This window comes from Saccopteryx leptura, chromosome 1 (genome assembly GCF_036850995.1).
Source record: "Saccopteryx leptura isolate mSacLep1 chromosome 1, mSacLep1_pri_phased_curated, whole genome shotgun sequence".
NCBI classification, from domain to species: domain Eukaryota; kingdom Metazoa; phylum Chordata; class Mammalia; order Chiroptera; family Emballonuridae; genus Saccopteryx; species Saccopteryx leptura.
The window spans coordinates 154,988,350-155,013,039 of record NC_089503.1 but is presented as its reverse complement, the minus strand read 5'-3'; the positions used below and the strand labels follow the sequence as shown (position 1 = coordinate 155,013,039).

Genomic DNA, 24,690 nt, shown 5'->3' with positions numbered 1-24,690 from the left:
TCTTGTGCGAATGTTCCGAAACTATTGTATTTCTAACAAGAAGCTTGCCAGGCCCCAGAAGCACCGCAAACGAAGCGGTATTGTCTGTTTAAACTAAGCTTTTATTCCCACGCGCCAGACACGCGCAAAGATTATCAGCGCAGGAGTCCTGCCTCTCACCCACAGACGCTCCAGAGACTAAATAGGATTAGCGATTCGATTGGCTGAGAAACGGATGACGCAGGTTTCTCTGGCCCACTGTGAGCCCGTCTCCCAAAGACAGGCTCTGATCCTGCTTTCCGATTGGTCCATTCGGCGACCTGGACAATTGCGGAAATTGACCTCCGGCCAGGAACCGTGGGCAAAGATGGCGGCGGCCAGGTGGTGGCGGCGGCTGATGCCCCACGGTCCGGGCCGGTCCCTGCACACCGCGGCCGAGGCCGCCGCCGAGTCTCCAGCTGGTGTCGGCGCAGCTGACGTGGTGGCCCCTGTCGCGCGCTACCCGCCGATCGTAGCCTCCCAGACGGCCAAAAGCAAGGCGGCGCGGCAGCGGCGAATCGAGCGGTGGCAGGCGGCGGCGCACGCGGCGCAGTCGGTGGACGAGAAGCTGCGCATCCTCACCAAGATGCAGTTCATGAAGTACGTGGTTTACCCGCAGACCTTCGCCCTGAACGCCGACCGCTGGTACCAGGGATTCACCAAGACGGTGTTCCTGTCGGGCCTGCCGCGGTCGCCCGCGGAGCGCGCCGTGCCCGCCCCCGAGCCCGCCATGCCCGCCCCCGAACCCGCCATGCCCACCCCTGACCTGGCCACCCTGCGCGCCGCCGCCTGTGACTGCCTCCTGCAGGAGCACTTCTATCTGCGGCGCAAGGGGCGCCCGCCCATCTACCAGGAGCAGGAGGCGCTCGCCTCGCCCTTCCTCGACCAGCTGGTGGCCACCCTCGTGGACCAGCTCCGCGCGCACAACCCGGTCCTGGGCGCCGCCGCCCTGGGTGAGTCGCGGCCCTGCCGCGTGCGGGTGGCAGGGGACGGCCCCGCCTCCCGTTTGTACCCCCTCCCCATTTCTTTTGTCAGTTCTGTCCTGGTCCTTCCTCGGACTCCTACCTGGGGACAGCCTGGTGTAAGTGGTGGTCACTGCGCTGGGAATCTGAAGACTGGATGCTGCCACCTAACTGCCCAGCCTTGAGCTGGTAGCTTCAGGACCCCAGTCCTTGGCATTGCCCGGTGACCACGTGACCACGGCCCAGCCGAGTGGAGAGCAGCGTTGGTTCGGGCAAGGGGCTCCTAGAGAGGGGGACAGACCAGGGCTGCCTTTGGCTCTTCCACCAAAAAGTCAGGTGATCCTGTGTCACTTTAGGAACCTCTTTTAGCTTAATCTTCATCCTTTTCAAGGTGAGAATTACGATAAGAGTATTTTGTCATGGAATGGTGAAGATTAAAGGTGACATTGATTAAAATACCTAAGGTTTATTCAGTACTGACTATATGCCTGGCCCTCTTCTAAATTTTATATCTGTCAACTAATTAACCCGCACAAGAACTGTTTACACTAGGTAGTATTGTTCTGTAAGTGGGGGGGAGAGGGGTGCTGAGGCATGGAAATGTCACCAAATTTATCTAAGTGATAAGAAAGTTTTGAATATCTTTTGGTAGATTGTAAACGCCCAGTGAACTTTTACTGGTGGCGTGGCGAAGAAATTATTTCTCATGGTCATCGGAAAGGTCGAGTTGATGCTTTGAGATACCAAATAAATGATAAACCACACAACCAGATTCGCATATCTAAACAGCTGCCAGAGGTAAGGCATGTGTGCCTGTTGATATCTGACATGGCAGTGCCATAGGTGGGCTAGGTACAGGGCTTGGCAGGGTACTGAGGTTGGGAGGGGGGTCCCTTGCCTTTTGAGTTTCATTCAAATACATCTGCTCTGAAATTCATTTTCAGCTTTTTAACCTGTTCTGGCATATGTATTCCCCAGAGGTCAAATAATCATTTTAAGGGAAGTTAAGTCATCAGTTTTCAGGAATATACAAATCTTTATTTTCTGAATATAAAAATACCAAAAACTGATTATAGTTTATAATTGTGATTTAAAGTACCTATGCTACCTAATCATTAGGCATTTATTACAGTTATAAACTGGTCATTTTTTGTATTTACAGTTCTTTTGAAGAAAACAAGTATATGCTAGTGTTGTCTGTATGTCCGTGTCAGGTGGCACATTTTATTTCTGTACAAATACAGATAGTAACTATGTTAGGCTTTGGGGAACCATTAAGTCTTAGTTGCAGCTATTTATCTCAGTTTTATAGCCATGTACCATATATAAATGAACATACATGGTTGTGTTCCGCTAAAACTTTATTTGTAAAAATACAGTGTGTCCGTAAAGTCATGGTGCACTTTTGACCGGTCACAGGAAAGCAACAAAAGACATTAGAAATGTGAAATCTGCACCAAATAAAAGGAAAACTCTCCCAGTTTCATACCTATTCAGTGCAGTTCGATGTGGGCTCACACACAAATTTTTTAGGGCTCCTTAGGTAGCTATCCCGTATAGCCTCTACAGCAGGGGTCCCCAAACTTTTTATACAGGGGGCCAGTTCACTGTCCCTCAGACCGTTGGAGGGCTGGACTATGAAAAAAACTATGAACAAATCCCTATGCACACTGCACATATCTTATTTTAAAATAAAAAAAACCAAAATGGGAACAAATACAATATTTAAAATTAGAACAAGTAAATTTAAGTCAACAAACTGACCAGTATTTCAATGGGAACTATGGGGCTGCTTTTGGCTAATGAGATGATCAATGTCCGGTTCCTATTTGTCACTGCTAGCCGTAACAAGTGATATCACGCTTCCGGAGCCGTGATGAGTACGTCCCACGTCACCGGAAATAGTACTGCACGTGAGCGACACTAGGCTTTGCGGTGCCGCCACATACAGTACTCCAGTGAAAGAAGTGCCCCTTCCGGAAGATAAATGGCCTCAGGGGGCCACATGTGGTTTGTGGGCTGTAGTTTGGGGACCCCTGTTCTACAGACTCATCACTGACTGATGGCCTACCAGAATGGGGTTTCTCCACCAAACTGCCAGTTTCCTTCAACTGCTTATCCCACTGAGTAATGTTATTCCTGTGTGGTGGCGCTTCGTTATAAATGCTCCGATATTCTCGTTGCACTTTGGTCACGTATTCGAATTTAGCAAGTTACAGAACACACTGAACTTTTCTCTGTATCGTCCACATCTTGACTGGCATGACCGTGGGCCTGTATACACGGTGTTCCGTCATCATCTGCGCATGCGCACATGCTGCCATATCATTCTACAGAAACTGGGAGGGTTTTCCTTTTATTTGGTGCAGATTTTACATTTCTATCATCTTTTGTTGCTTTCCTGTGACCAGTCAAAAGTGCACCATGACTTTACGGACACATTGTAAGTTGGTTGGCTGATTTGACCTATTTTTGGATGGTAGTGTTATCATGTTGCATAACCATTGCATTTTAAGAATTTTTTTTAAGTGAGAGAAGGGAGGTAGAGATATTTTTAAATCTATTAAGCATGTGCATAAAACGTGAGTGTTGCTGTGAATTCACTTATTACTTTTTCTTCAAGTTTGTGCCTCTGGATTACTCTGTGCCTGTAGACATCCCTGTCATGAAGTGTAAGCCAGACAAACTTCCATTATTCAAACGACAATATGAAAATTCCATATTTATTGGTAAGTTGCCCTTTTGACGTATTGTGCCATAACTGTGCCCCAGGTGCCCTGGCGCAAACCTGAATAATTAATTCTTGATGACCAAAGGTTGCGACAGTCCGGGAGCAGTGTAGTTCCTAGTCCCAGGTCGTTGCGATATGCTTGACATTTGGAAAGGAAATCTTTTAGCTCACCATTTAAAATTTTACCTGTTTCTACTGAATTAGCAATATTTAACTTCAAAAAAGTAGTTGTACTTGTTCGGCTTTATTGATGCATTATGTGTTATTTTCCAAAGTAAAAACTATGGAACTGGACTTCAGGCAGTCTCTGGCTTTTTCTTTCCTTTGCGATTGGCTTTTTTACAAAGGTCTACATTTGTCTCACACAATGTGATGACCATCAGGAATATAAAAATTAATAAGCCCTGACGTCTGCCCTTTGCTGTTTATTCCTTGGCTATTTTCTTCATCCATTAATTTCCTTGCTGACTTGCAGAACATTTGAAGAAAGCAGCTTAAACTAGTTTTTCAGTACAATTTTATTAGCCCCTCCCCGTCACTCGTCTTAGGGAGAGAATTGTGGGGGACTTTTGACTTGACCACTAGAGTCAAGAATGTCAGCATTTTATAAACTGTCAGTTCTTATTTTTTCACTTAGAAATGTAGTGTAAGCCCTGGCCGGTTGGCTCAGCGGTAGAGCGTCGGCCTAGCGTGCGGAGGACCCGGGTTCGATTCCCGGCAGGGCACACAGGAGAAGCGCCCATTTGCTTCTCCACCCCTCCGCCGCGCTTTCCTCTCTGTCTCTCTCTTCCCCTCCCGCAGCCAAGGCTCCATTGGAGCAAAGATGGCCCGGGCGCTGGGGATGGCTCTGTGGCCTCTGCTTCAGGTGCTCGAGGGGCTCTGGTCGCAACAGGGCGACACCCAGGCTGGGCAGAGCATCGCCCCCTGGTGGGCAGAGCGTCGCCCCTGGTGGGTGTGCCGGGTGGATCCCGGTCGGGCGCATGTGGGAGTCTGTCTGACTGTCTCTCCCTGTTTCCAGCTTCAGAAAAATGAAAAAAAAAAAATAATAATAATAATAATAAAAAAAAAGAAATGTAGTGTAAAATTTTTTTAAATTGGTAATAGGGTGTATAATTATTACATCCAAATAAGAAAGGAAGTTTTTAAAGTCATGACTTACTTGTATCCTTTAAATATGACAGAGTAACAAGAGTTCCTTATGGTGAATAACAAGTTTGAAATAAGTGAAATAATAAGGAATTTAAAATCCATTTTACATGTATTTTGACTTATCGTGTCACAGTGAGTGTCTTGATGATAATTAACAGACTGTACTTAAGTGTGAGATGTAACTTTATTATAGTCAATACAATAAGTAAACTAACCTTCCCGTTCATGTATTTTGCATACTGATCACGTGGTGGGTAGAGGCTAGAGATGGGTTTGGAGCAAGTACTAAGGACATGCACTCCAGATGTTCTACATGACATTTTGTATGAAATGTTTTTCTTTTGCTCTTCAGGCTCGAAGACCGCAGATCCCTACTGCTACGGTCATACCCAGTTTCACCTGTTACCTGACAAATTGAAGAGGGAAAGGCTGCTGAAACGAAACTGTGCCGATCAGATAGAAGTTGTCTTTAGAGCCAATGCTATTGCAAGCCTCTTTGCTTGGACCGGAGCACAAGCTATGTATCAAGGTGAAGCTATGGCGTGGTTGTTCTTAGAAACTATCTGACGTTTTAAACTTTTAATGGTCCATTTCCTTGGTTAAAGTGTAGGCTTAATCTTAACAATTTGAAAATGCACATTACCACAAAATATAGTTGTTTTAAATTCATAATTAAACATTACATATTTGCAGTTGGCTAGTGGCACTGGGGTAGTTATCTGATCTTTGACGTTGACCACTTTTAGGTGAATAATTTCTTTGAAGGCCATATCCAGCGTGTGGATTGGGTGATTATCATTCGCTCAGTGTAGTGAATGGTTTTATGTACCGAGAACGCTGGCCTTGGTGGTAAAATGTGGAATAGGACGGGTAGATGCTGCTCTTCTGCAGCTTCTAGTATAGTGAGGAGAGTGCAGGGTAATGGTAACGTGTTAGATGGTGGGAATACCAGGAGGAAGATTGCTGGGTAAGGGGTGGAGTGATCTATAGGCTCAGGTGTGAGTGGGATGCGGGGCAGAATCCAGGTAAATGTGGTAAAGAGGTCTCAAGAAAGATGACACATGAACAGGGACCTGCCTGGTGCTAGGCTGCTTTCTGATTGTGGCCTTGGAGGAGGGATGCTTTCAGGCAGAGGGATTGGCAGGTGAGTCTCTCAGGTTGGGCAGACTTGAAGTGTTTAGGACCATGCAGGTAATGAAGAAAGGGAGGAAGGCAATGGCCACATTACATAGGACTTCTAGATCCTGTTGGGAGGCATTTGGGTTTTATGAAACCTGAACTACTATAATATGTTACCAGCTTAATCCTGTATAAGAACCCAGGAGGAATTTTAATACAGATTTCATTATTGCCAACCTCACACTTTACCATTGTGTGTATTTTAACCATAGACACATAAATGTTGACTTACATTTCTGTAATAGAAACAAGTAAGGCCTGATCTGTGGTGTTACAGTAGGTAAAGTATCGACCTGGAACGCTGAGGTCTTTGGTTTGAGACCCGGGGCTTGCTGGGTCAGGGCACATACAGGAAGCAATTATTATGAGTAGATGCTTCCTGCTTCTCTCTTTCTCTCTATATCTCCTCTCTAAAAATCATTGAATAAAAGAAAAGAAACATTTAAGGAATCTTTCTTGAAGATCTTAGAATAAAATTGTTTATTCATCAAAGATAAAGTGCTTTATGCAGTATAATTAATTGCATATTTTAACAATATTATTTCTTGACTGTCTCCTTTAATGCTGATAGAAAGTAAGTGTGTGGGAATAAAGTTACTGCTTGGCCTGGCAGTGGGGTTGTAAAGTATGAAAGCCATCAGCCTGGTAAGAAGTACTTGTAAAGTGTGAGTAGTTAGCATTCAGGCAGCCTGGAACCTTATTGCATAAGACTCGCTGAGTGAAATGGCAGCAACTCATAAAACCCATCTTGAAATAAGTAAAGGGAGATGAGTATTTGTCTAATGACATGGCTGAAGTCCGTAGAAAGTCGGTTTTTTCTGATGGTATTTTTTTGTAGATTTGGAGGAATAAATGGTCGTTATGGTCATTGGGTGGTAGATGTTACCAGTATGGGGAAATTGTGAACATGTTTGAAGGCTGTGAGTAATGATAGTGTCAGATGCAGAGAAATCTGCATCGATACAGCTTGCTGCTCTGCCATGAAGTGAGTTCAGGTTGAAAGCTATTGAAGGCAGACATTTTTGAAAAGATGTTCCATGAGTTGGGGGATACTAGATGGGAGGAAGTAATTTTTGATGCATAAATGGAATACAGGATTACAATGGATAGGGAAGACTTGGAGATCTTCGGGAAATTGGTAGATGTACTGTTTACGTTTTAGCAGGTATCCGATACCCTTTCATGTGAATGTTTTGTTTTGGCAAAATATATACTAGTGTAAATTTCAGTGTAACTTTCTTCTGTAGGGTTCTGGAGCGAAGCAGATGTTTCTCGGCCTTTTGTCTCTCAGGGAGTGATCACAGATGGAAAATACTTTTCCTTTTTCTGCTACCAGTTAAATACTTTGGCACTGACTGCACAAGCTGATCAAAATAACACTCGTAAAAATATATGTTGGGGGACACAGAGTAAGCCCCTTTATGAAACCATTGAAGATAACGAGGTGAAAGGTTTTAACGATGACGTTCTGCTTCAGATAGTTCACTTTCTACTGAATAGACCGAAAGAAGACACATCACCCGTGTTGGAAAACTAAGAAGCAAACTCAGGACTTTGGGAACACATACATGTCACTGAAGCAACAATAAAAGGAATTTTAGTAATAAATTAATAGAGCCTTGTGACTGCCACATATTAAAGCATTGATTTCGAGACAAATATTTCCTATGTTACCCTGTGATTAGACCTAGACCTCTCATTCTGCTCAAAATACATGTTGAAAGATTTAATTTAGCTATAATGTATTGATTTAAAATAATTTTATTTCTGTATAACTAACTGATGAGACTGATTGAGCTGTGTTCCATACCTGATATTGCAAATGATTTTAAAGGTAATATAAGAATGAGAATTCAACTGCTTATGGATATACAGATGTTTTGCTGATACTTTTCCTTTTTTAAATGTGTTTGTTAACACGATAATAGAATTTTTAGAGTCCTCTTCAAACACATTTAAAATGTAAACTGTTTTGCAAATACAGAAAACTCAGCCTCAGAGGAGTTGAGTGATTTATGAAATTAACATGATTAATAATATTTATAATAGATGAATTTTATGCAGTTGAGGTTTTAGCACTTAGAAGTGACGTTAACATATTTCAGTTAGTGTTATTTACTGTATCCCAAAGAATAGGAAACTAGGTTTGCTATGTTTCCAAATCAGTTGTCAGTTGGCAAAGTTGTTAATCTTGCTGAAAACTAAGGTTAATTCAAAAGTTTTTTTAGTGAGCAGAGAATTACCTTTGTATAATTATGTTTATACTTCTCATTTTATATAACCTCAAATTATGAATATTTAAACTACCCCATTATATACTGTAGTCATATGACAACCATTGTTTTCCTTCTCTCCCTCCCTTGCTCTCTTTCTTTCAAGACAGAGGTGACAGTTATATTGATAGATGCTCCAGCTAGAAGCCCAGGACGATTTGTCACAAATGATTACTGAACTGAAGGAGTACATTTGAAGGTGTTTACTGTGCAGGGTGTTGTGCCCTGTTCCAATTTAGCCCCTACTTTCAGTTTATCCAGGATGCCGTATACATTTACTTCGTTCTTTTACTGAAGCTGTTTCCAGAACTTGGAATACTGTTCTCTACCCTTGATCCTCTCTGTTCCAGCCCGTCTATTGCATTTCCATTCATCCTTAATGGAAGAGTGATGCATAGGGCGCAACCTTACCAAGTTTCAAGTAAAATACCTCTTAATTGTACCTCTCACTTTTAAACTTACTAAACTTTGAGCAATTTAAGTTACTGTCCTTGATTTGGTGTTCATAAAATAATCCTATAAAGTTGTAAGGATTAAATGCTAGTACATGTGAAAGTGCTCTTAAATTGCTATGTAATTGCCTGACCAGGCAGTGGTACATTGGATAGAGCATCAGCTTGGGACGCTGAGGACGCAGGTTCAAAACTCCAAGGTCACAGGCTCACTAGCTTGAATGTGAGTGGTCGGCTTGGAACGTGGTATCATAGACATGACCTCATGGTTACTGTCTTGAGCAAGGAGTCACTGGCTCAGCTGGAGCACACACGCCCCCTCAAGGCACATATGAGAAACAATCAGTAAACAACTAAAGTGCAACTATGAGTTAATGCTTCTCATATCTCTCGGTAAAAAAAGGGCTATGTAATTAAAATATTTAAGATTCAGTTCAAATACCATTGCTATCCCTAATCTAATTATATTTAACTCATCAAGTAAAGATAGAAAACTTAAATGGATCATAAAGAAAATGAAAATATTTCTAGGATACTTGTCCTGCAGAGCAGTAAAGTTTATTCATGAATTCTTTAAAATTTCCATGAAACAAATTTAAAGTTTAAGATGTTACTTAGTTAAAAACAATCACATAGAGGTTCAATGCACATTTTAATATAAATGCATAAGTCCCAGATAAAATGCTAATATACCAAATTCAACAGTAATGAAAAGAATCTACCCAATAGACTAGAATTAATCATGGAATTCAGTCATGGATTGGTGTTTGATAATAGTTTATATGTAAGTCTGAGGTTTAATGGGTAGTTTGTGATTTTGATGTTTTGCATTTTTAAAATGTTATAGTTAAAAGATTATTTGTTTTTTAAATTATGTAAAGGAACTGCCATTTGACTTAAAATGCAAGTGTAATGTTCTTTAGAAATGAATTAATGGGAAATTCAAGTTGATAAATGAAGTAGGACCTCATTTGGGTTTCTAGTTTTATTCTGTGTATTACCTTTTTAGTTTTTAGTTTTTGGACAAAAGAATGAAGTTTTACCTTAGTGCTTGCTTGGAGATATACATATACATACATATATATATAGATATATATAGATATATAGATATATAGATATATATATCATATATACTTAATCAGCAAAAACTCTCATATCAGCCTGTTTAGAAAAAGTGAAGACAGAAGAAAGTAATCATCTTTTTTTTAATTCAGTTTGTAATGATTATAACCCTAATGCTTTAATATTTTAATTCAAACATGCATCCTCAATTTTCTTATGAAAATTGGGTTGATATAAAGATATTCACAAATATAGCATCTTTTGGATTTGATACGCAAATACAAAATGGAATCACCTTATTTGCTGTGGCTGTTTGGACTTATTCACATTATAGAAATGTAACACAGCAATCTGTATCCCAAATAGCTTTATATCTGAGTGACGTACACTTTTTAATTACCATTTTAATTTTAGGTTTGAATGACTAAAAACTGCCCTGCTTGTAGGAAAATGAAAGCTTGCTTGATGCTTAGCCACTTGGAAAAGATTTCTTTGGGTCTTCAGTCTAGGTGAAACTTTTATTTGTAAACTAAAAATATGTATGTGTAAGCACTTTGCTAGGATCTTCCAAAGCCTTTCGACAAGTGTCTTCCTCGGGAGGGGTGGCGGTTTCAGGTGGCATGGGCATTGGGAAGTGCAGTTTAGCACTTGCATCTCTACCCCGCACAGTGTGGCTTTTTGTTTCGTCATCACTGAAAGAGCTGGGTAATAAAACATCCACATTTCAGATTCCTTTGAACAATTGTAAGATCTGGTGACTCCGGATTTACATTTTTGCATGTTGACAGCAGGCGGGAACTGGAAATTGTGCCGGGTCCCTTTAGAGCGAGCATGCTCCCTATGTTCACAGCCTTCCCACTTCTCATTCCTCTTGGTGGGCACCATCGAGCATGCCTCAGTGATTTCTGTGCAACGCTTGCTTGTTCCTGAGGTGTTGAGGAACACCTGAGATCCAGACTGCTCTTTCTGGTGCTAAAACTTAACCTTTTCAGGCTTTAGAAATCTCAGTTTTCCAACAACTAGCATTATGGTAATGATGAATTTAGAAGAATTGAGTTCATTTGAGAGACCTAACTCCAATGAAACTTGGTTTTTGAGTTAGAGAAAATACATGAACGTCTTGCCTCTTCCTCTTCCACTGCAAAAGTGTGAAGTGAATCCTGGTTTTTGCTTTGTTTGGACAGTTTACTTACAAGCTTGGGAGACATTTTGTCCATTTTTATAGAACCAAAATTGGCAGCCAGAGAATATTTGGACACTACTCTAGGTGTTTAGTCCCTTTTCTTCCCTAAACCTGGTTGTCCACAGCACCACACTCCCTGCTGGGGAAGAAGGGTGAGGATACTCCTACAGGGCTGAGAGCCCCTGTCAGACTAGAGCAGGGGCCCAGACTGGTTCGAACGGACTGGCCAGAAAGCTGCAACGTAACCTGTTTAAACAAAAAAGCCCAAGCTTTTTACTTCTTCCCTAAATGGTGGATTAGATTATTGAAAACATCAATTTGAAGGCATTAGAGATTGAACACAACAGTGAATAATTGGCAGACATATCTGGAAGAAAAGACAAATCCAGAAAGGTGAGCATAGTGTTGGGCCTGCTGTTGCTCGGAAGAGGGGATTTGTTAACTAAGAGGAGGCTAAGAGAATGGGTAGCATTTAACAGCCTTGTGAGAACAGGAGGACAAAGTTAGGATGTAGGCCTTCCAGGGTTGGGACCCCAAAGGACCATAACCATGGGATAAGTGAACCAGAAGTAAACCCCACAGAATGTAGCTTAGAATTGAGTCACCTAGGTAGCTCAGAAAAATCTGAAATTATCTAATATCCTAGGAATCTCAAAGATGGTAATCTGGAGAAAGAACATGTGTCTAGGCCTTAAATTGTTTCTACAAATAGCTTTTTAATACAGTATCTCTGTATAATAACAGCATAGGAGGCGCAAGGATGAAAACCAGCAGAAACAATATACAAGAGAAACAGACCCAAAGGGGCACCAGGTATTTAGACTAGAGACAGATGTTTACTAGGTTTAAAAAGATAGAACATTGAAAATTTCATTACAGTATTGGGAACTAAAAAATATAACAACAGATTTTCAAAAACAACAAATGTAAGTTCTAAAACTAGAAGAAACAGTAAATAAAACTAATAATTCAAAACACTGTATTAGGCATGAACAGGAGAAAGGTGAAAGGGAATAAGAAATCCTAATTGAAAAACAAAACAACCACCAAAAACATTACTCCTGTATGACATAACTGCACAGTTTTCTTTAAAACAAGCCACATTCATTATTTTGGTGTCTGTGTTGAGGAGCCGGGGATGGTTTAACTGGGCTTAGTCTCTCCCAAAGATGCGTGTGGAGTATTGGCTGGGGTGGTGGTGGTGGTGGGGGGGGTCTCATCTGAAGGTCCAGGGAGGGAAGGGTCTGCTTCAGGTTTATATGGTCACCAGCAAGTTGGACCAAGGGCCTTGGTTCCTCACTGGCTTGGGCTGGAGGCGTCCTGCAGTTCTTGCTGTTGGGCCACTCCATTAGAGCAGCTCACAACTAGGCAGCTTGCCAGGGAGAGGCGATGGATAGAGTCTACTGGCAAGATGACTGGTCCAGAGCCAAGTCACCATATCAAGTCCACACCAAGGAGAGGGGTCACACGAGGGCCTGACTGGAGGAGGTATGGATCACTGGGGCCATATTAGTGTGTCTACCAAGTGATTATAAACACAGCCCAAGAAAGAATTAATGAAGAGACAATAGAATTTCCATAGTGACTGTTATTACTCTGCCCTCACCAGTAAGGGGAGCTGGTATGGACCCATGCCCAGAAGCAACAGAAGCAGTGTGGAGAGAGGATAAATAAAGATATATGTTGGGCCCTGGCCGGTTGGTTCAGTGGTAGAGCGTCAGCCTGGCATGCAGAAGTCCTGGGTTCGATTCCCGGCCAGGGCACACAGGAGAAGCGCCCATCTGCTTCTCCATCCATCCCCCTCTCCTTCCTCTCTGTCTCTCTCTTCCCCTCCCGCAGCCAAGGCTCCATTGGAGCAAAGATGGCCCGGGTGCTGGGGATGGCTCTGTGGCCTCTGCCTCAGGCGCTAGAGTGGCTCTGGTCGCCACAGAGTGACGCCCCAGATGGGCAGAGCATCACCCCCTGGTGGGCGTGCCGGGTGGATCCCGGTCGGGTGCGTGCGGGTGTCTGTCTGACTGTCTCCCCATTTCCAGCTTCAGAAAAGTACAAAAAAAAAAAAAAAAAAAGATTTATGTTGAATGGAAGAGTTTGGAAATAAGAAAACCATTAGGGAAAGAAAGACTCAAACTGGGTATTAAGGAATTCCATTGTTCTTCTGAAGGCCAGTGGTTGTCCAATCGATAGTTGTCTTTGTTAAAAGCTCTACATAGTTTCTTGCTTAGTTGATATTTTTAATGTTGGTGATTAATTATATGCCAATGAATAATAACCAATGGCAATGTATGTCTGTAAACTAGTAGCTAGTGCACGTTGTATCCTCATTTTCCGTGCACACATCATACTTCTGAGAAGTGTACAGTTTCTTAAACAAATAGGTGTCCATTTAAAACTGACCATTACTTCATGAGAATGAAAGGGTGATATTTATAAATATAGTTCAAACTACCACACATTTCACTAAATTAATTGTTTAAATGTCCTAAAAACAACAGGACAATTGCAGGTCAAGAACCAGTTTTAGTTTATCTCACAGGTGTTCTGTCTTGGCTCAATTTAGTTATGATGAAAAATCTCTTTCATGTTGCCAGGATTTCTTTTAATATTCTTTTTTTTATTTAGACAATTAATTTTAATGGGGTGACATTGATCAGAGTACATAGATTCAGAGAAAACATCTCCAGATCATTTTGACATTTGATTATGATGTATACCCATCACCCAAAGTCAAATTGTCTTCCGTCACCTTTTATTTGGTTTTTATTATACCCCGCTTCTCCCCTACCCTCTCCTTCTCCTCCTTTCCCCTCCCCCTGGCAACCACTGCACTCTTATCCATGTCCAAGTCTCAATTTTGTGTCCCACCTATGTATGGAATCATACAGTTCTTAGTTTAGTTTTTTCTGATTTACTTATTTCACTCAGTATAATGTTATCAAGGTCCATCCATGTTGTCAAAAAGCTCTTCAGTAGAAGATTGGATAAAAAACTGCCACATATACACTATACTACTCAGCCATAAGAAATGATGACATCGGATCATTTACAACAAAATGGTGGGATCTTGATAACATTATATGGAGTGAAATAAGTAAATCAGAAAAAACCAGGAACTGCATGATTCCATACATTGGTGGGACATAAAAACGAGACTAAGAGACATGGACAAGAGTGTGGTGGTTATGGGGGGAGGGGTGAGGGGAAGGGGGAGGGGGAGGGGCACAAAGAAAACTAGATAGAAGGTGACGGAGGACAATCTGACTTTGGGTGATGGGTATGCAACATAATTGAATGACAAGATAACCTGGATATGTTTTCTTTGAACATATGTACCCTGATTTATTGATGTCACCCCATTAAAATTAATAAAAATTTATTTATTAAAAAAAAACATGACATACGATCAGGATTTCTTTATAATGCACCATTGCTGTGTCTGAAACACCAATTTCAGCTGGCAAGGTTGACCAGGAGACGGCAATTTGGGAAATCAAGTTACCTGTAATCTTGGGTAAGCAGAGTCCTACATAAGCTGTCATTACAATGGTTCTCCTTTTATTAAAAATTCATATATTTAATGTTTATATCAGCTCCATCTTAGTTTGGAAATGATCTCCAGCTGGACTCATGAGGAGTAATATCTAGAAACTGTCTTATAATATGAATAGATATACAGGAAGCTAGGAAGGAAATGAAAAGCACATGGTGAGTCAAGTTCTTGATGCCAAGTACTCTGTTAGCATCAAAGCAGTAACATTCGGCATTCATATTCATTTGAAACTCAGTGAGATTGTTCAGTCACTTATCGTGGATGACCCAAGGGGACATATGGATAAATAATGCTTACAACCACCCTCTGTGGAAGCATCCAGGAAGGTTTGTGAATTTACTTGTATGTATCCAACCATCTTCTACGTATTAATGAATTTTGTCCACTTAGGTGGAAAACGGATAAGCTTTTGATTTAGTTTAGAAAATCAGATGTTCCTATTCTGTTTCATTTCATTCTGTAGAATATAAATTATTACTTTTGTTGTTACTGTAAAATGCATAAAAATTATAGAAAATTTGAGAGACACCATAGAGGGGAAGGTAATATGCTAACATTTTGGTTTACTGCCTGAAAGCTGTTCATTTTTGTTGATATTTCACATTTTGAGATTATACTTTAGTTATATGTTTTTACATTTTTATTTCATAGTCACTTTCCCAGAACATTATTTCTTATATTCCTTAAATAGTCTTTTGGGTATTCAGAAGATGGTGGAATAAAACAGTATTACACACTAAAAGAGAAATACCTAAATATGATATTTTCATAATATTAAGTTCACATTATTTACAGGGGAAAATCACAGAATATTTCAGTATAAAAAAACTCAAGCACGATGATTATATAAGATCAGCTAATGTGGGCGCAAACATATTTAATGTTGGAATAGTTCACAAGTACACAGATGATTAAATCCTCACTTTTGATATATTTGCAAGATTTCTGTATCTCACCATCCGGATAGGAATCAGAATTGGAAATATAAACGACCTGTGTATTTGAAAAGTTCTAAAAGTAGTAAAAATAAGTTTACAGTTATGCTCTAGGAAGTGTAATTTGTTGCAAACTTTGAAACCTAGAGTTATCAATGTCAGTTGAAAGAACAATGCCCGAAAAATTCTTTCAGTCGAATTCTCATGTTACCTGAAAATATAAACAAGTTTTAAAATCAGTTTGACATTGGATCTTAAAGTCTAGACTGAAGTCTTGCCTCTGTCATTACTAGCTAAGTGACTTAGGGCCAGTTTTTCTTAAACTTAGTTTCTTCATCTGATGAATTGAAAGGATTGGACAGGAGGAACTTCAAAATCTCTCCCCACTCTAATGAATGATGAACCATTCTCTTTCTTAGTCGGTCACGACAGAAGTAATTTAACATTAACAGTATTAAAACTTTTTTTTTAGCCTCCTGGTTCCACAGGATTTAAGAACTAGAGAGTTGTGTGGGTTTAGCTTCCCTTTCGCTGACCTCCTCAGTTGTTATATTTCGCTGTCGCACTTTTTTTCACGGGGCAATATCCCCTGAGGCTAGACTCACAAACTTAGAATAAAAGGAAATGTAATGGTCATCAAGTTTATCTCACTGCTCTTTGCTGAGATACCCTCTGAGACACCTGCCCAAGGTCTCCATTCCCTCTGTTCCTGATGGAGGGAGCTGTACCTCCCGGGCGGCCACTGTCCAGATCTGAACTGTGCTGACTGCTGGGCAGGGGTTGCTTTGAGGTCTAGTCTGTGTTTTGGTGGCTTCCTTCCATTCATCCTAGATATTGTCTCTTAAGGTTATTTGGGTATTTTTCCATTTCTTTTCATCAGTTTCAAGTACATTTTTAACCATCTTCCTATGTGCTTGTGTTATTATTTTTCCCATTAAAGGTTCTATTCTGTGGGCTGTGGGAATGACCACTCTAATACTTTCTTCGGGAGAGGAGGCAAGGACATGGCTAACAATGAATCTAGAGATGGCTAAACAGCTCAGCCCCTGATCTTACTTAAAATCGCAGTCCTCCAAGGGTACAATTCTGTCCATAAAAGGGACCAGAAGAAAGGCGGTTCTCAGAAAATGAAGTCATGTGCCAAGAAATAGGTGAAAAACAAAACCTAAAAATCTCTTCCATGTCACTGGATTGCAGAAGAATTAGAATGTCTGAATAGCAGGTATCATCTCAGAAGGTGGGGCGTGAGAGCTGTCACACCCTGCAGGCAGGCCTGACCATAGGGGCAGCCCCTGTGGATTGTTGCTTTTGCAGTGTCTTGTGAAGATGAACATGCCCTGTGACACAGTGGTGGCCCTCTCTGACCGGGATGTCAGCGCACTGTCTCAGGTACATAGGCACAAGTCTGTGGGAGCCAGGCCAGGGCTGCTGAGAACGGGCAGAGGGGATGGCCCTCGGCCCTGAGCTGGAGCCAGCTAAGCGGCAAACAGCACACGCGTAGTTGGGAACACAATGTTGAAAGAGTACGTTAGAATCCAGATCGTCTCTTCTTTCGTTGACAAGCTAGAAAAAATGGACTTGGGACTAGCTAAATGGAACACTTCTGGCGTTGTCAACTTGTAGAACCACATAGATTTTTGTGGAGATGGGATTGTATTTTTAGTAAAGAAATTATTTCCTCTGGGAAAAGTACTGAACATGGAAGTGTTAGGACGAGTGACAAGGGATGGAGGTCATTCATTGTACCCATCCTCTTTGTCCTATATTTATAATCAATAAATGTTCCCAGGGTGGGGGGGCACTGTGCTGGTATCAGGAACTAGACTCTAGCTGGTCTGTCTTTATCAGTTATTTGCCATATGTCATCTCTCCCTCTGAAGAAGGATTTTGATGCTAAATTACCCAGAGATACAAGGTGAGGAGTGATTATTTAATGCTTATTAAAAATAGTCAGAAGCCTTTAGTATTAATGTTTGATATCTGTCAATAGTAAAGTCTCTGCAACAGAGGGACATTGGACATGGGGGAAAAGGATCAAGACGTGGAAGTTGGAGCTGGTGTCTCCAGTGCTGGCTTCAGCGTTGACCTTGTGTAGTGGAGCAGAATGATTGCTTAGAGGTCACAAAAGCCTGTTGCAGGAGTGGTTTGTTTCTGCTCCACCATGTCAGGGGTCTCATCTGGTAGGGTCCAAACAATAGCAGGGACAATACCTGAGTGCTGGGTGCACCTGCACCGTCTTCATGCCCCCGGGCCTGGCAGTTGGTGCTGCCTGTCAGCTGAGACCTCTGTTGTACCTGGTTGACCGGAGCCTGTAGACCTGGGCTCTGCCTTGCCTGGGCCTCCTCGCAGCAGGGCGGTCTGAGGGTAGTTGGGCTTCCTACACGGTGGCTCTGGGGTCCATGAGAGAGTGCCTAGAAAGAACCAGCGGAGGTTGTGTGGTCTTTCTGACAGAACCTCTGAAGTCCCATAGCTTCAGATCCACCGGAATCAGTCAAGGCCGTAATACGTCCACTGAGGTTCAGGCGAAGGTGGCGGGCACCCCACTTCTTGAGACATGAATACCAAAGGATTTTGGATAAAACTGCAATCAGTTGCATGGGTGGAAGGCCACCACAATCAGGAAAGAGGACAAGAGGAGAACGATGCTGAGAGAAACTGCCCCGTTTGTCCCGGGCAGGCCCCTGCAGGGTCCGCGGCTCCAGCCGAGAGGTGGCCACTGCCCTGCCGGCTCTCCAGCGTTGCTGTAGGGGGTTCCTTGAGTTTCTTACTCCTGTTTCGGGAGGCCGCCCTCACTGACATTTCCTTAGCAGGGACAACCAGCCCTGCACAGCAGCTGTATGGAAAGGTCTCTGTCACCTGTTAGAAGGGAACAGCGAGAATCGGGGCTTCCTGCAAGCTTGTGCACTGGTGTCCGTGCAGCCGGCTGATAGTGCTCAGCATTGGCTTCCCCACTGGCAGGGGCGTGAAAAGCTTGTCCAGGTGTCAACACTACTTTTTTAGCAGGATGTTAAGGAGTCTCCTTCCTTCATGTAGGTCTTCTCAACATAGTACTGTCTTCGTGGGGTACTTAATACCTGTCATTGTACTGCCACCCAGCCCTGGCTTCAAGATCCCAGGCCCATATTCCTTCTATTAAACCTCGGGGTTACCTGGTTCAGGATTCCAGACACAGGTCCAGTGTCCTCTCTGATCCCCGAGGCCAGGGGTTTGGGGACAGCAGCTGACTGCCCCAGTTAGGAGCTCCCTCCAGGTCTCGCGGTGGAGGGTGGACTCCACAGTGCCCCCAGACATTTTTCTGTAACATAGGACACAAAGTTTACCCTGACTCAGCACACTGTTGTAATGGGAGGAGGCTACTTTAGATCAGCAGCCCCTGGCTGGGAGACCTCCGACCCCGGCTCCCTCCTACAGGAGGGTGTGCAAAAGGAGTCCGTGTTTCCAAACCTACAGCCTGCTCTCCGTGGGCTGACTCCGAAACCAGTTAGAGGAAGTCACTCTGGACGGGGGCGTGGCGACCTGGATTCCAGGCCTGTTTTACCCACTGCTGCTTCGGTGATCTTGGGCAAATCATCTGCCTGTATGTTCAGTCCTTCCTTTTGCCTCCCTTCCCTTTCTTCTTTGACTTGTTTCTCCCTCTACTATATTCTTCCTGTGAAATATTTCTTCCTGTTTTTCATAAATCATGCTGACCTTAGGGTCCTTTGGCTTTCGATGGAACAGACCTTTGAGAGACAATTTCTTCTTGCCTATGAGATACCCGAGAGTGGGCACTTAGGTGATGTCTGTGTGTACCAGAAAGTGCCTCTCTCCTCTTTTTTGGCCATTGTGGAAGGAGACGTGCCAGTTATTTGGACAGTGTCATGGGTTGAAATCGGAGGCTAAATAAAATGCTGCAGCTGCTCATCCAGCGCCCCAGACCCTGCAACAGGCCCAGCAGCACTGAGGTGCATCTGCTGTCTGGGAAGGGAGCCGGAGAAGAACTTTCTTTTTGAGCAGATGTGTGATGCAAACATGACATGATTCAACTTTGTCTCTCTCCCTAAAGCCCCCGGAGCTGAATATATTCTTACTTTTTGGGTGGCAGATAAAGTTGAGGAATCAGAAAGCAAAGTCTGAAGACATCCTTAGAGTTAAGGAATAAAAGATAAGCTATGGCAGGCATGATGCAGCTGAGTGTGGTGGTGGGTGCAGGGGTCGTGCTGAGTGTGGAGGCCATGGTGAGTGGGTAGAATTGTGGCACAAATCAGAGGCATTTTCCTAATAGAGCATTCGAAGCAGAGCAGAAGCTTTGCACTAACTTCCCGGACCAAATACGCTTACTGTGACTTGCTGATTTATAGAAAAAACATAAAAAGAAGTTTCCCCAGTTTTAATAGAGGATACAGCAGAGAGAAAGCAGGGCCCAGATGAAGGCAGACCTTGGCTCTGACAGTCTTGGCTGACAGCCTGACAGTGGAGTGTGCCCCGAGGACTCACCACGTGCTCGATCTCGGCTCCAGAGCTGTGTTGCCTGAGCCAAGTGCACTGGGAAGAGAGCCCGTCTGGCTGCTGCACTTGGGGGACTGAGGAAGAGACAGGGAAAGTGCCAAGGAGCAATGTTCCCAGGTGGCAGGGGGACAAAACAGGTCCTAAGGATTAGAGGTGCAAAGCCTAGGATGGAAGAGCCATGGACTGCCTTCCCTGTGGCCCTGACCTCCATCACTGACTGCAAGTGTGGAGGATGCATGGGTTCTCTGAGCGGCGGTTCCTGACACCGCGAGGAAGCAGTTCTCACATTTGTGTGCTTCTCCCACAGACACTTACTGCATGTTGCAGTGTGGGAGCCCTGCTCTGCGTGTGGGAGATCTGGAAAGAGCAAGGCTCCACATGCAGAAACACTATTTCCACATGGGGCGCACTTCCTGGGGGTAATTAATACAGCCCCACCTCATCCTTTCCCCCTAGATTGATCTAGTTCATTGTGTCCAAAAAAACTTGCACAAGTTTTAACATCTGGTAATGATGGTAGGGAAGAGGTTGTCATGTGTGTTGGTGAGTATGGTAGGCTAAAAAATAGTCCTCAAAAGACACTCATGTCCTCATCCCTGGAACCTGTGTGTTACCTTATTAGAAACAAACAAAAAAATGGTCTCTGCTGACACCTTGATTTGGGCCCTGTGGAACTGATTTTGGACTTGGGTCCAGATCTGAGAGAGTGGTTTACTGTTTTGCTTTGTTTTTTTAAGCCAGGGAGTCTGTGATTTTTGTTAGAGCAGCCACAGGAATTGTCACCGGAAAACAAAGCCGGACTTGGGGTTACCCGTCACCTATTTTGAGAATGTAAAGAGAGACAAGGCTAGAGTAGGTACAAGATGTGTCTCTATCAGAGAAACCAGGAACCTTGAGAAGGCAGGGGAATTCTGTCCACAAAGCTGGCTGAATACTCTCCAGCTATGGCCAGTGTTTATAGGGTTCAGGGGCTGCTGTTAGTAATGATGTAAGGGGTGAAAGAGAAAATAAAGTCCGTGTAGTTAGTCACATAGCAGTGTGCAAGAGGTGGGAGTTCAGTTGGCAGGAATGTCTCCTCTGCAACTTCTTCTAATGCAGCACAGGCCTAATTAGCATGGTCCCATCAGGTGTCCTTGGTAAGTCTCCAAGACAGCCTGGGACAGGTACCTCTCAGTAATAGCTGAGACCTGGCGCCTCAGGACCATCTGCCTCTGGAAATCGTCTGTGAAAAGACTCCCTGTTTTCTCAGGATTCAAAGTAAAGATTTAAGATTGGTGAACTAGGTTTCTAATTAATTTATAGGCTTAAACTTTTCACAGTAAATCCTGTGGCTAGGCTTTTACAAACAACTATAGTGATTTAAACTCTCCTAATTGTCAGGTCTCTCCCCAGTGTAAGCTTTCCTCCATATCCCTACAAAGGTAAACTTTTTGCTACATTTCAAAGTTAAAGGCCAGGGAGCCATTAAGAAAGACTACCAAGCAGATCAATTCTTTTCTAACCCTTACATGCCACCTATTCATTATAACAGTTACTATTACTCGAGCCAAATTTCTCACTTTTTGGGCTTCCCTATCAGAATTGTGTGGGGAATGACCTGAAACTCTGTGAATGTAGTCTTGCTGTTCTTAATTCTTTTGGTGACTACTGTATTCTTCCTGAGCATGTTTTGACATAGATATTCTATGTATTTATACTATATATCTAAACATTTTTATTTTTCTCTTTACCTCCCTTCCCCACCCCTTTTTTTTCCTCCCCATCCCTTTCTTTATCATGCACACACACACACACACACACACACACACAAAGGCATTGTGAGCGCTTAAATAAAATGAGCCAATATTGGTCTAATGAAACAAAATGCTGTGGTGATTTGTCTAGATCAAGACAAGTATTTATTTATATGATTGTGATCTCCAAAATCCTGCCTTGAGACACGTGCTGACTCAAGTACTGGGGTTTGGGAACAAAGTGTTGAAACTATGGCAAGATAGTGACTTGACTGTATTTACAGTATCTTTGCCATGTCCTCCATTTTTTAGTTTTGACACTAGGCAGAATTGGAGGTAAATGCTAAACAAGTATCAAAGAGCAATAACAGATGCACATAAAAAGCCGATGTGTTAGCCACAGACCTTGTAACAGCCATGTGTAACAACTGAGTAGATACCAATAGCCAGTCTATTCAAAATCAATGATGTTTCTAAAAAAGACATTATTTAATTGGCTATCTATGAATCCAAAGGTAAAAGGCATAGTGTTTCTGTTGATGGCTGTAGCAGGAATGCCACTGGATGGAGATGGTTGCACAATCACGAAGCACTTCCAGAAAAGTTCAGCAACAATTTTATGCAGATTATCAGAACAGATGTTGGCTTCTGCATGACAAGTCAGTGGTGCCAGCTGTTGTACTCTCTTAAGAGTCTGCATGGTCACTCCAATAATCTTTTGTCGGCCGAGTTACTTAGTGCCAGAAACAATACTAGGGGCATTGACTGTAATTCAGTGTTTGGCAGGGTGAGTCGTGACTGAAGGATAGCATGTGAGCCTAACGGAAAGGAAAAGAAATGAAATAGCTTAATATCTGGTCAGGCGGCCAATGAAAATAAAACAAGGATTTGGGTTCTTACTAGAGCCTCTCTTTTTGTCACTGCAGCTTCAGAGAGAATGCTGCGTGGAGACTGGAGATGTCTAGGCCCCAGGGAATGTGGGCGGTGCCTTAAATCACCGGGGTCAGGGACTCTAAGAAAGCATGTCATCCCTCCCTGCGTGCCTCCTGTACCACTAATGGACCTGCCCATGGAGAAGTTCGTGAGTTCTGGTCTGAGGGAATTGTACCTTCGCTTGTGGCTTTTCCATGTAACCCCCACACCTTTTCAAGGAGTCACGTTCTTCAACTCTCCTTAATTTTCCTAATACAAGTGTGCACCTGTTTCCTCCTGGACCCTGACAAATCCGTGCTTACTTAGAATGCACACCAGACAGAGAACGTGGCCGTCTAGTTCTTTTCCTGCTTTATTGTGAGGCTTTCCCTTAGCATGCAGTTTGTATTTAAATCCCAAGATGGCTTGCCCTCAGACACAAAATCTTTCCTACATGGTACCATAAAGTGTTTCAAATTAGCAATTCAACATTAATGTGACACTACCACACAATTATTAAAACCTCATTCAGTCTGAAATTGCTCCTCACTCTTTTTGTCTCCCATCTGCTTGACAGTCTAAAGAGAACAGGCCTTTCATTATGTAGAACGACCCTCAACCAGAGCCTGATGTTTCCTCATGATCAGACTTAATATAATAATTTATTCCTGCAATCTTGACAGGAATACCAAAAAAAACCACAAAAAACCAACAACAAAACCCCAAAACAGGAAAATAATAAAAATATGCTGTGTTCTTATTCTCAACGTATCACATCAGGACACTTAGAGTTTTAGGTGATTACACCACTGACTACTTGGTCAATTTGGTGTTTGCCAAGTTCCTCCAACTTCAAGTTATTTTCTCTCTGAATTTGAATCCCATTTGTGATAAGTTGTTCTGATCTTACCCCCAAAACCTGTCCTCATCGAATTTTATTCGCCAGTCTTAGGCTACCTTTCAGTTTCATCAACTACAATGCTAACAGCTGCCAAATACTGACTACCATTTGTGTCATTCCTTCTTGATTTATTAGAGACAAGAGAGAAAAGCTCTTACTACTTATTTATTTATGTCAGTATGGAATCATAGGTCCCTAAAATTACTCCTTTTATCTATCCAGTCAATAAGGAATAATAGGTTTCTATTTTATTCAATAAGTTGTCATTCTATACACTTACTGCTTAATGCTCAAGTTATGTAAGTTTTGGCATGTGACATACTTCAAGCTTATTCCTTTGAGCATTTTCTTATTTTACTGCATAAGATATGTCCCCGGCTTATTTTCTTTTTTCCTTGTTTGTCCCGGGAGCCCTGCCATGTCTCCAGGAAGTCCTGATTCCTTTTAGTGGATAGATGTGTATCTATCTCAGATAGTACTGCTGCTTGGAAGTAAATGTTACATTTATTAATTAACACTGTAGAAAGCAATTACTCTTTGTTCTTCGCTACTGTGGTAAGGACTCAGTTTGGTGGAAAGTTTCACAAACTTACGAGTATTTTGAATGTTAGAGTCAGAATCCATTTAATTAATATACAGGTCTCAAAATTTAGTACTTATTTTCAGTGCTAGGGAAATAATCATCATAAAAAAAACTACAATTAATTTTCACTAAAGCTCTCATACAAATGATATATAATTAAAAACAAAATGTTGTGCCGATAATTTAAGGGGCAGTATTGAATTTGTGTATCTTTTCCTTTGGATGCTCTAGGTTTATGCATGAATATTTGACAACATCCTTGGTAATATTGTTCTTGAAGTAGCTGGTGTTCACGGTTTTTAATTCTATGTTCCCAAACATTTACTGTTTGGGGTTGTGTATTTAAATCAGTGGCTGGAAAACGCCCATCGGACAATAGGAGGAACATGAAGTCCTTCCTGTTTTAAGTAGTGTAGCTGTATCCAAGAAAGGTTTGTGCCTAAGAGGCCCACTGTCTCATCAAGAAGAGCATCTTAACTTAAGGAGAACAAGTGATTCTCCTGAAACCCATGTGGATGGCGTACCTCCTAGCCTCTCACATCCAGCACTCGACCCAGTAGTTAGCATTGTGTCTAGCACATA

At 42.5% G+C, this 24,690-nt stretch overlaps 1 protein-coding gene across 1 annotated transcript; it reads left to right on the top strand.

Annotated features, from left to right (window-relative positions):
* Positions 1–307: 307 nt before the first annotated feature.
* On the top strand, positions 308–9,150 carry MRPS30 (mitochondrial ribosomal protein S30). Its single transcript, XM_066377987.1, has 5 exons — positions 308–971; positions 1,633–1,778; positions 3,604–3,709; positions 5,213–5,389; positions 7,287–9,150. Exons 1-5 carry the CDS (start codon positions 347–349, stop codon positions 7,574–7,576), a joined length of 1,344 nt encoding a protein of 447 aa, XP_066234084.1. The 5' UTR covers positions 308–346; the 3' UTR covers positions 7,577–9,150.
* Positions 9,151–24,690: the final 15,540 nt, after the last annotated feature.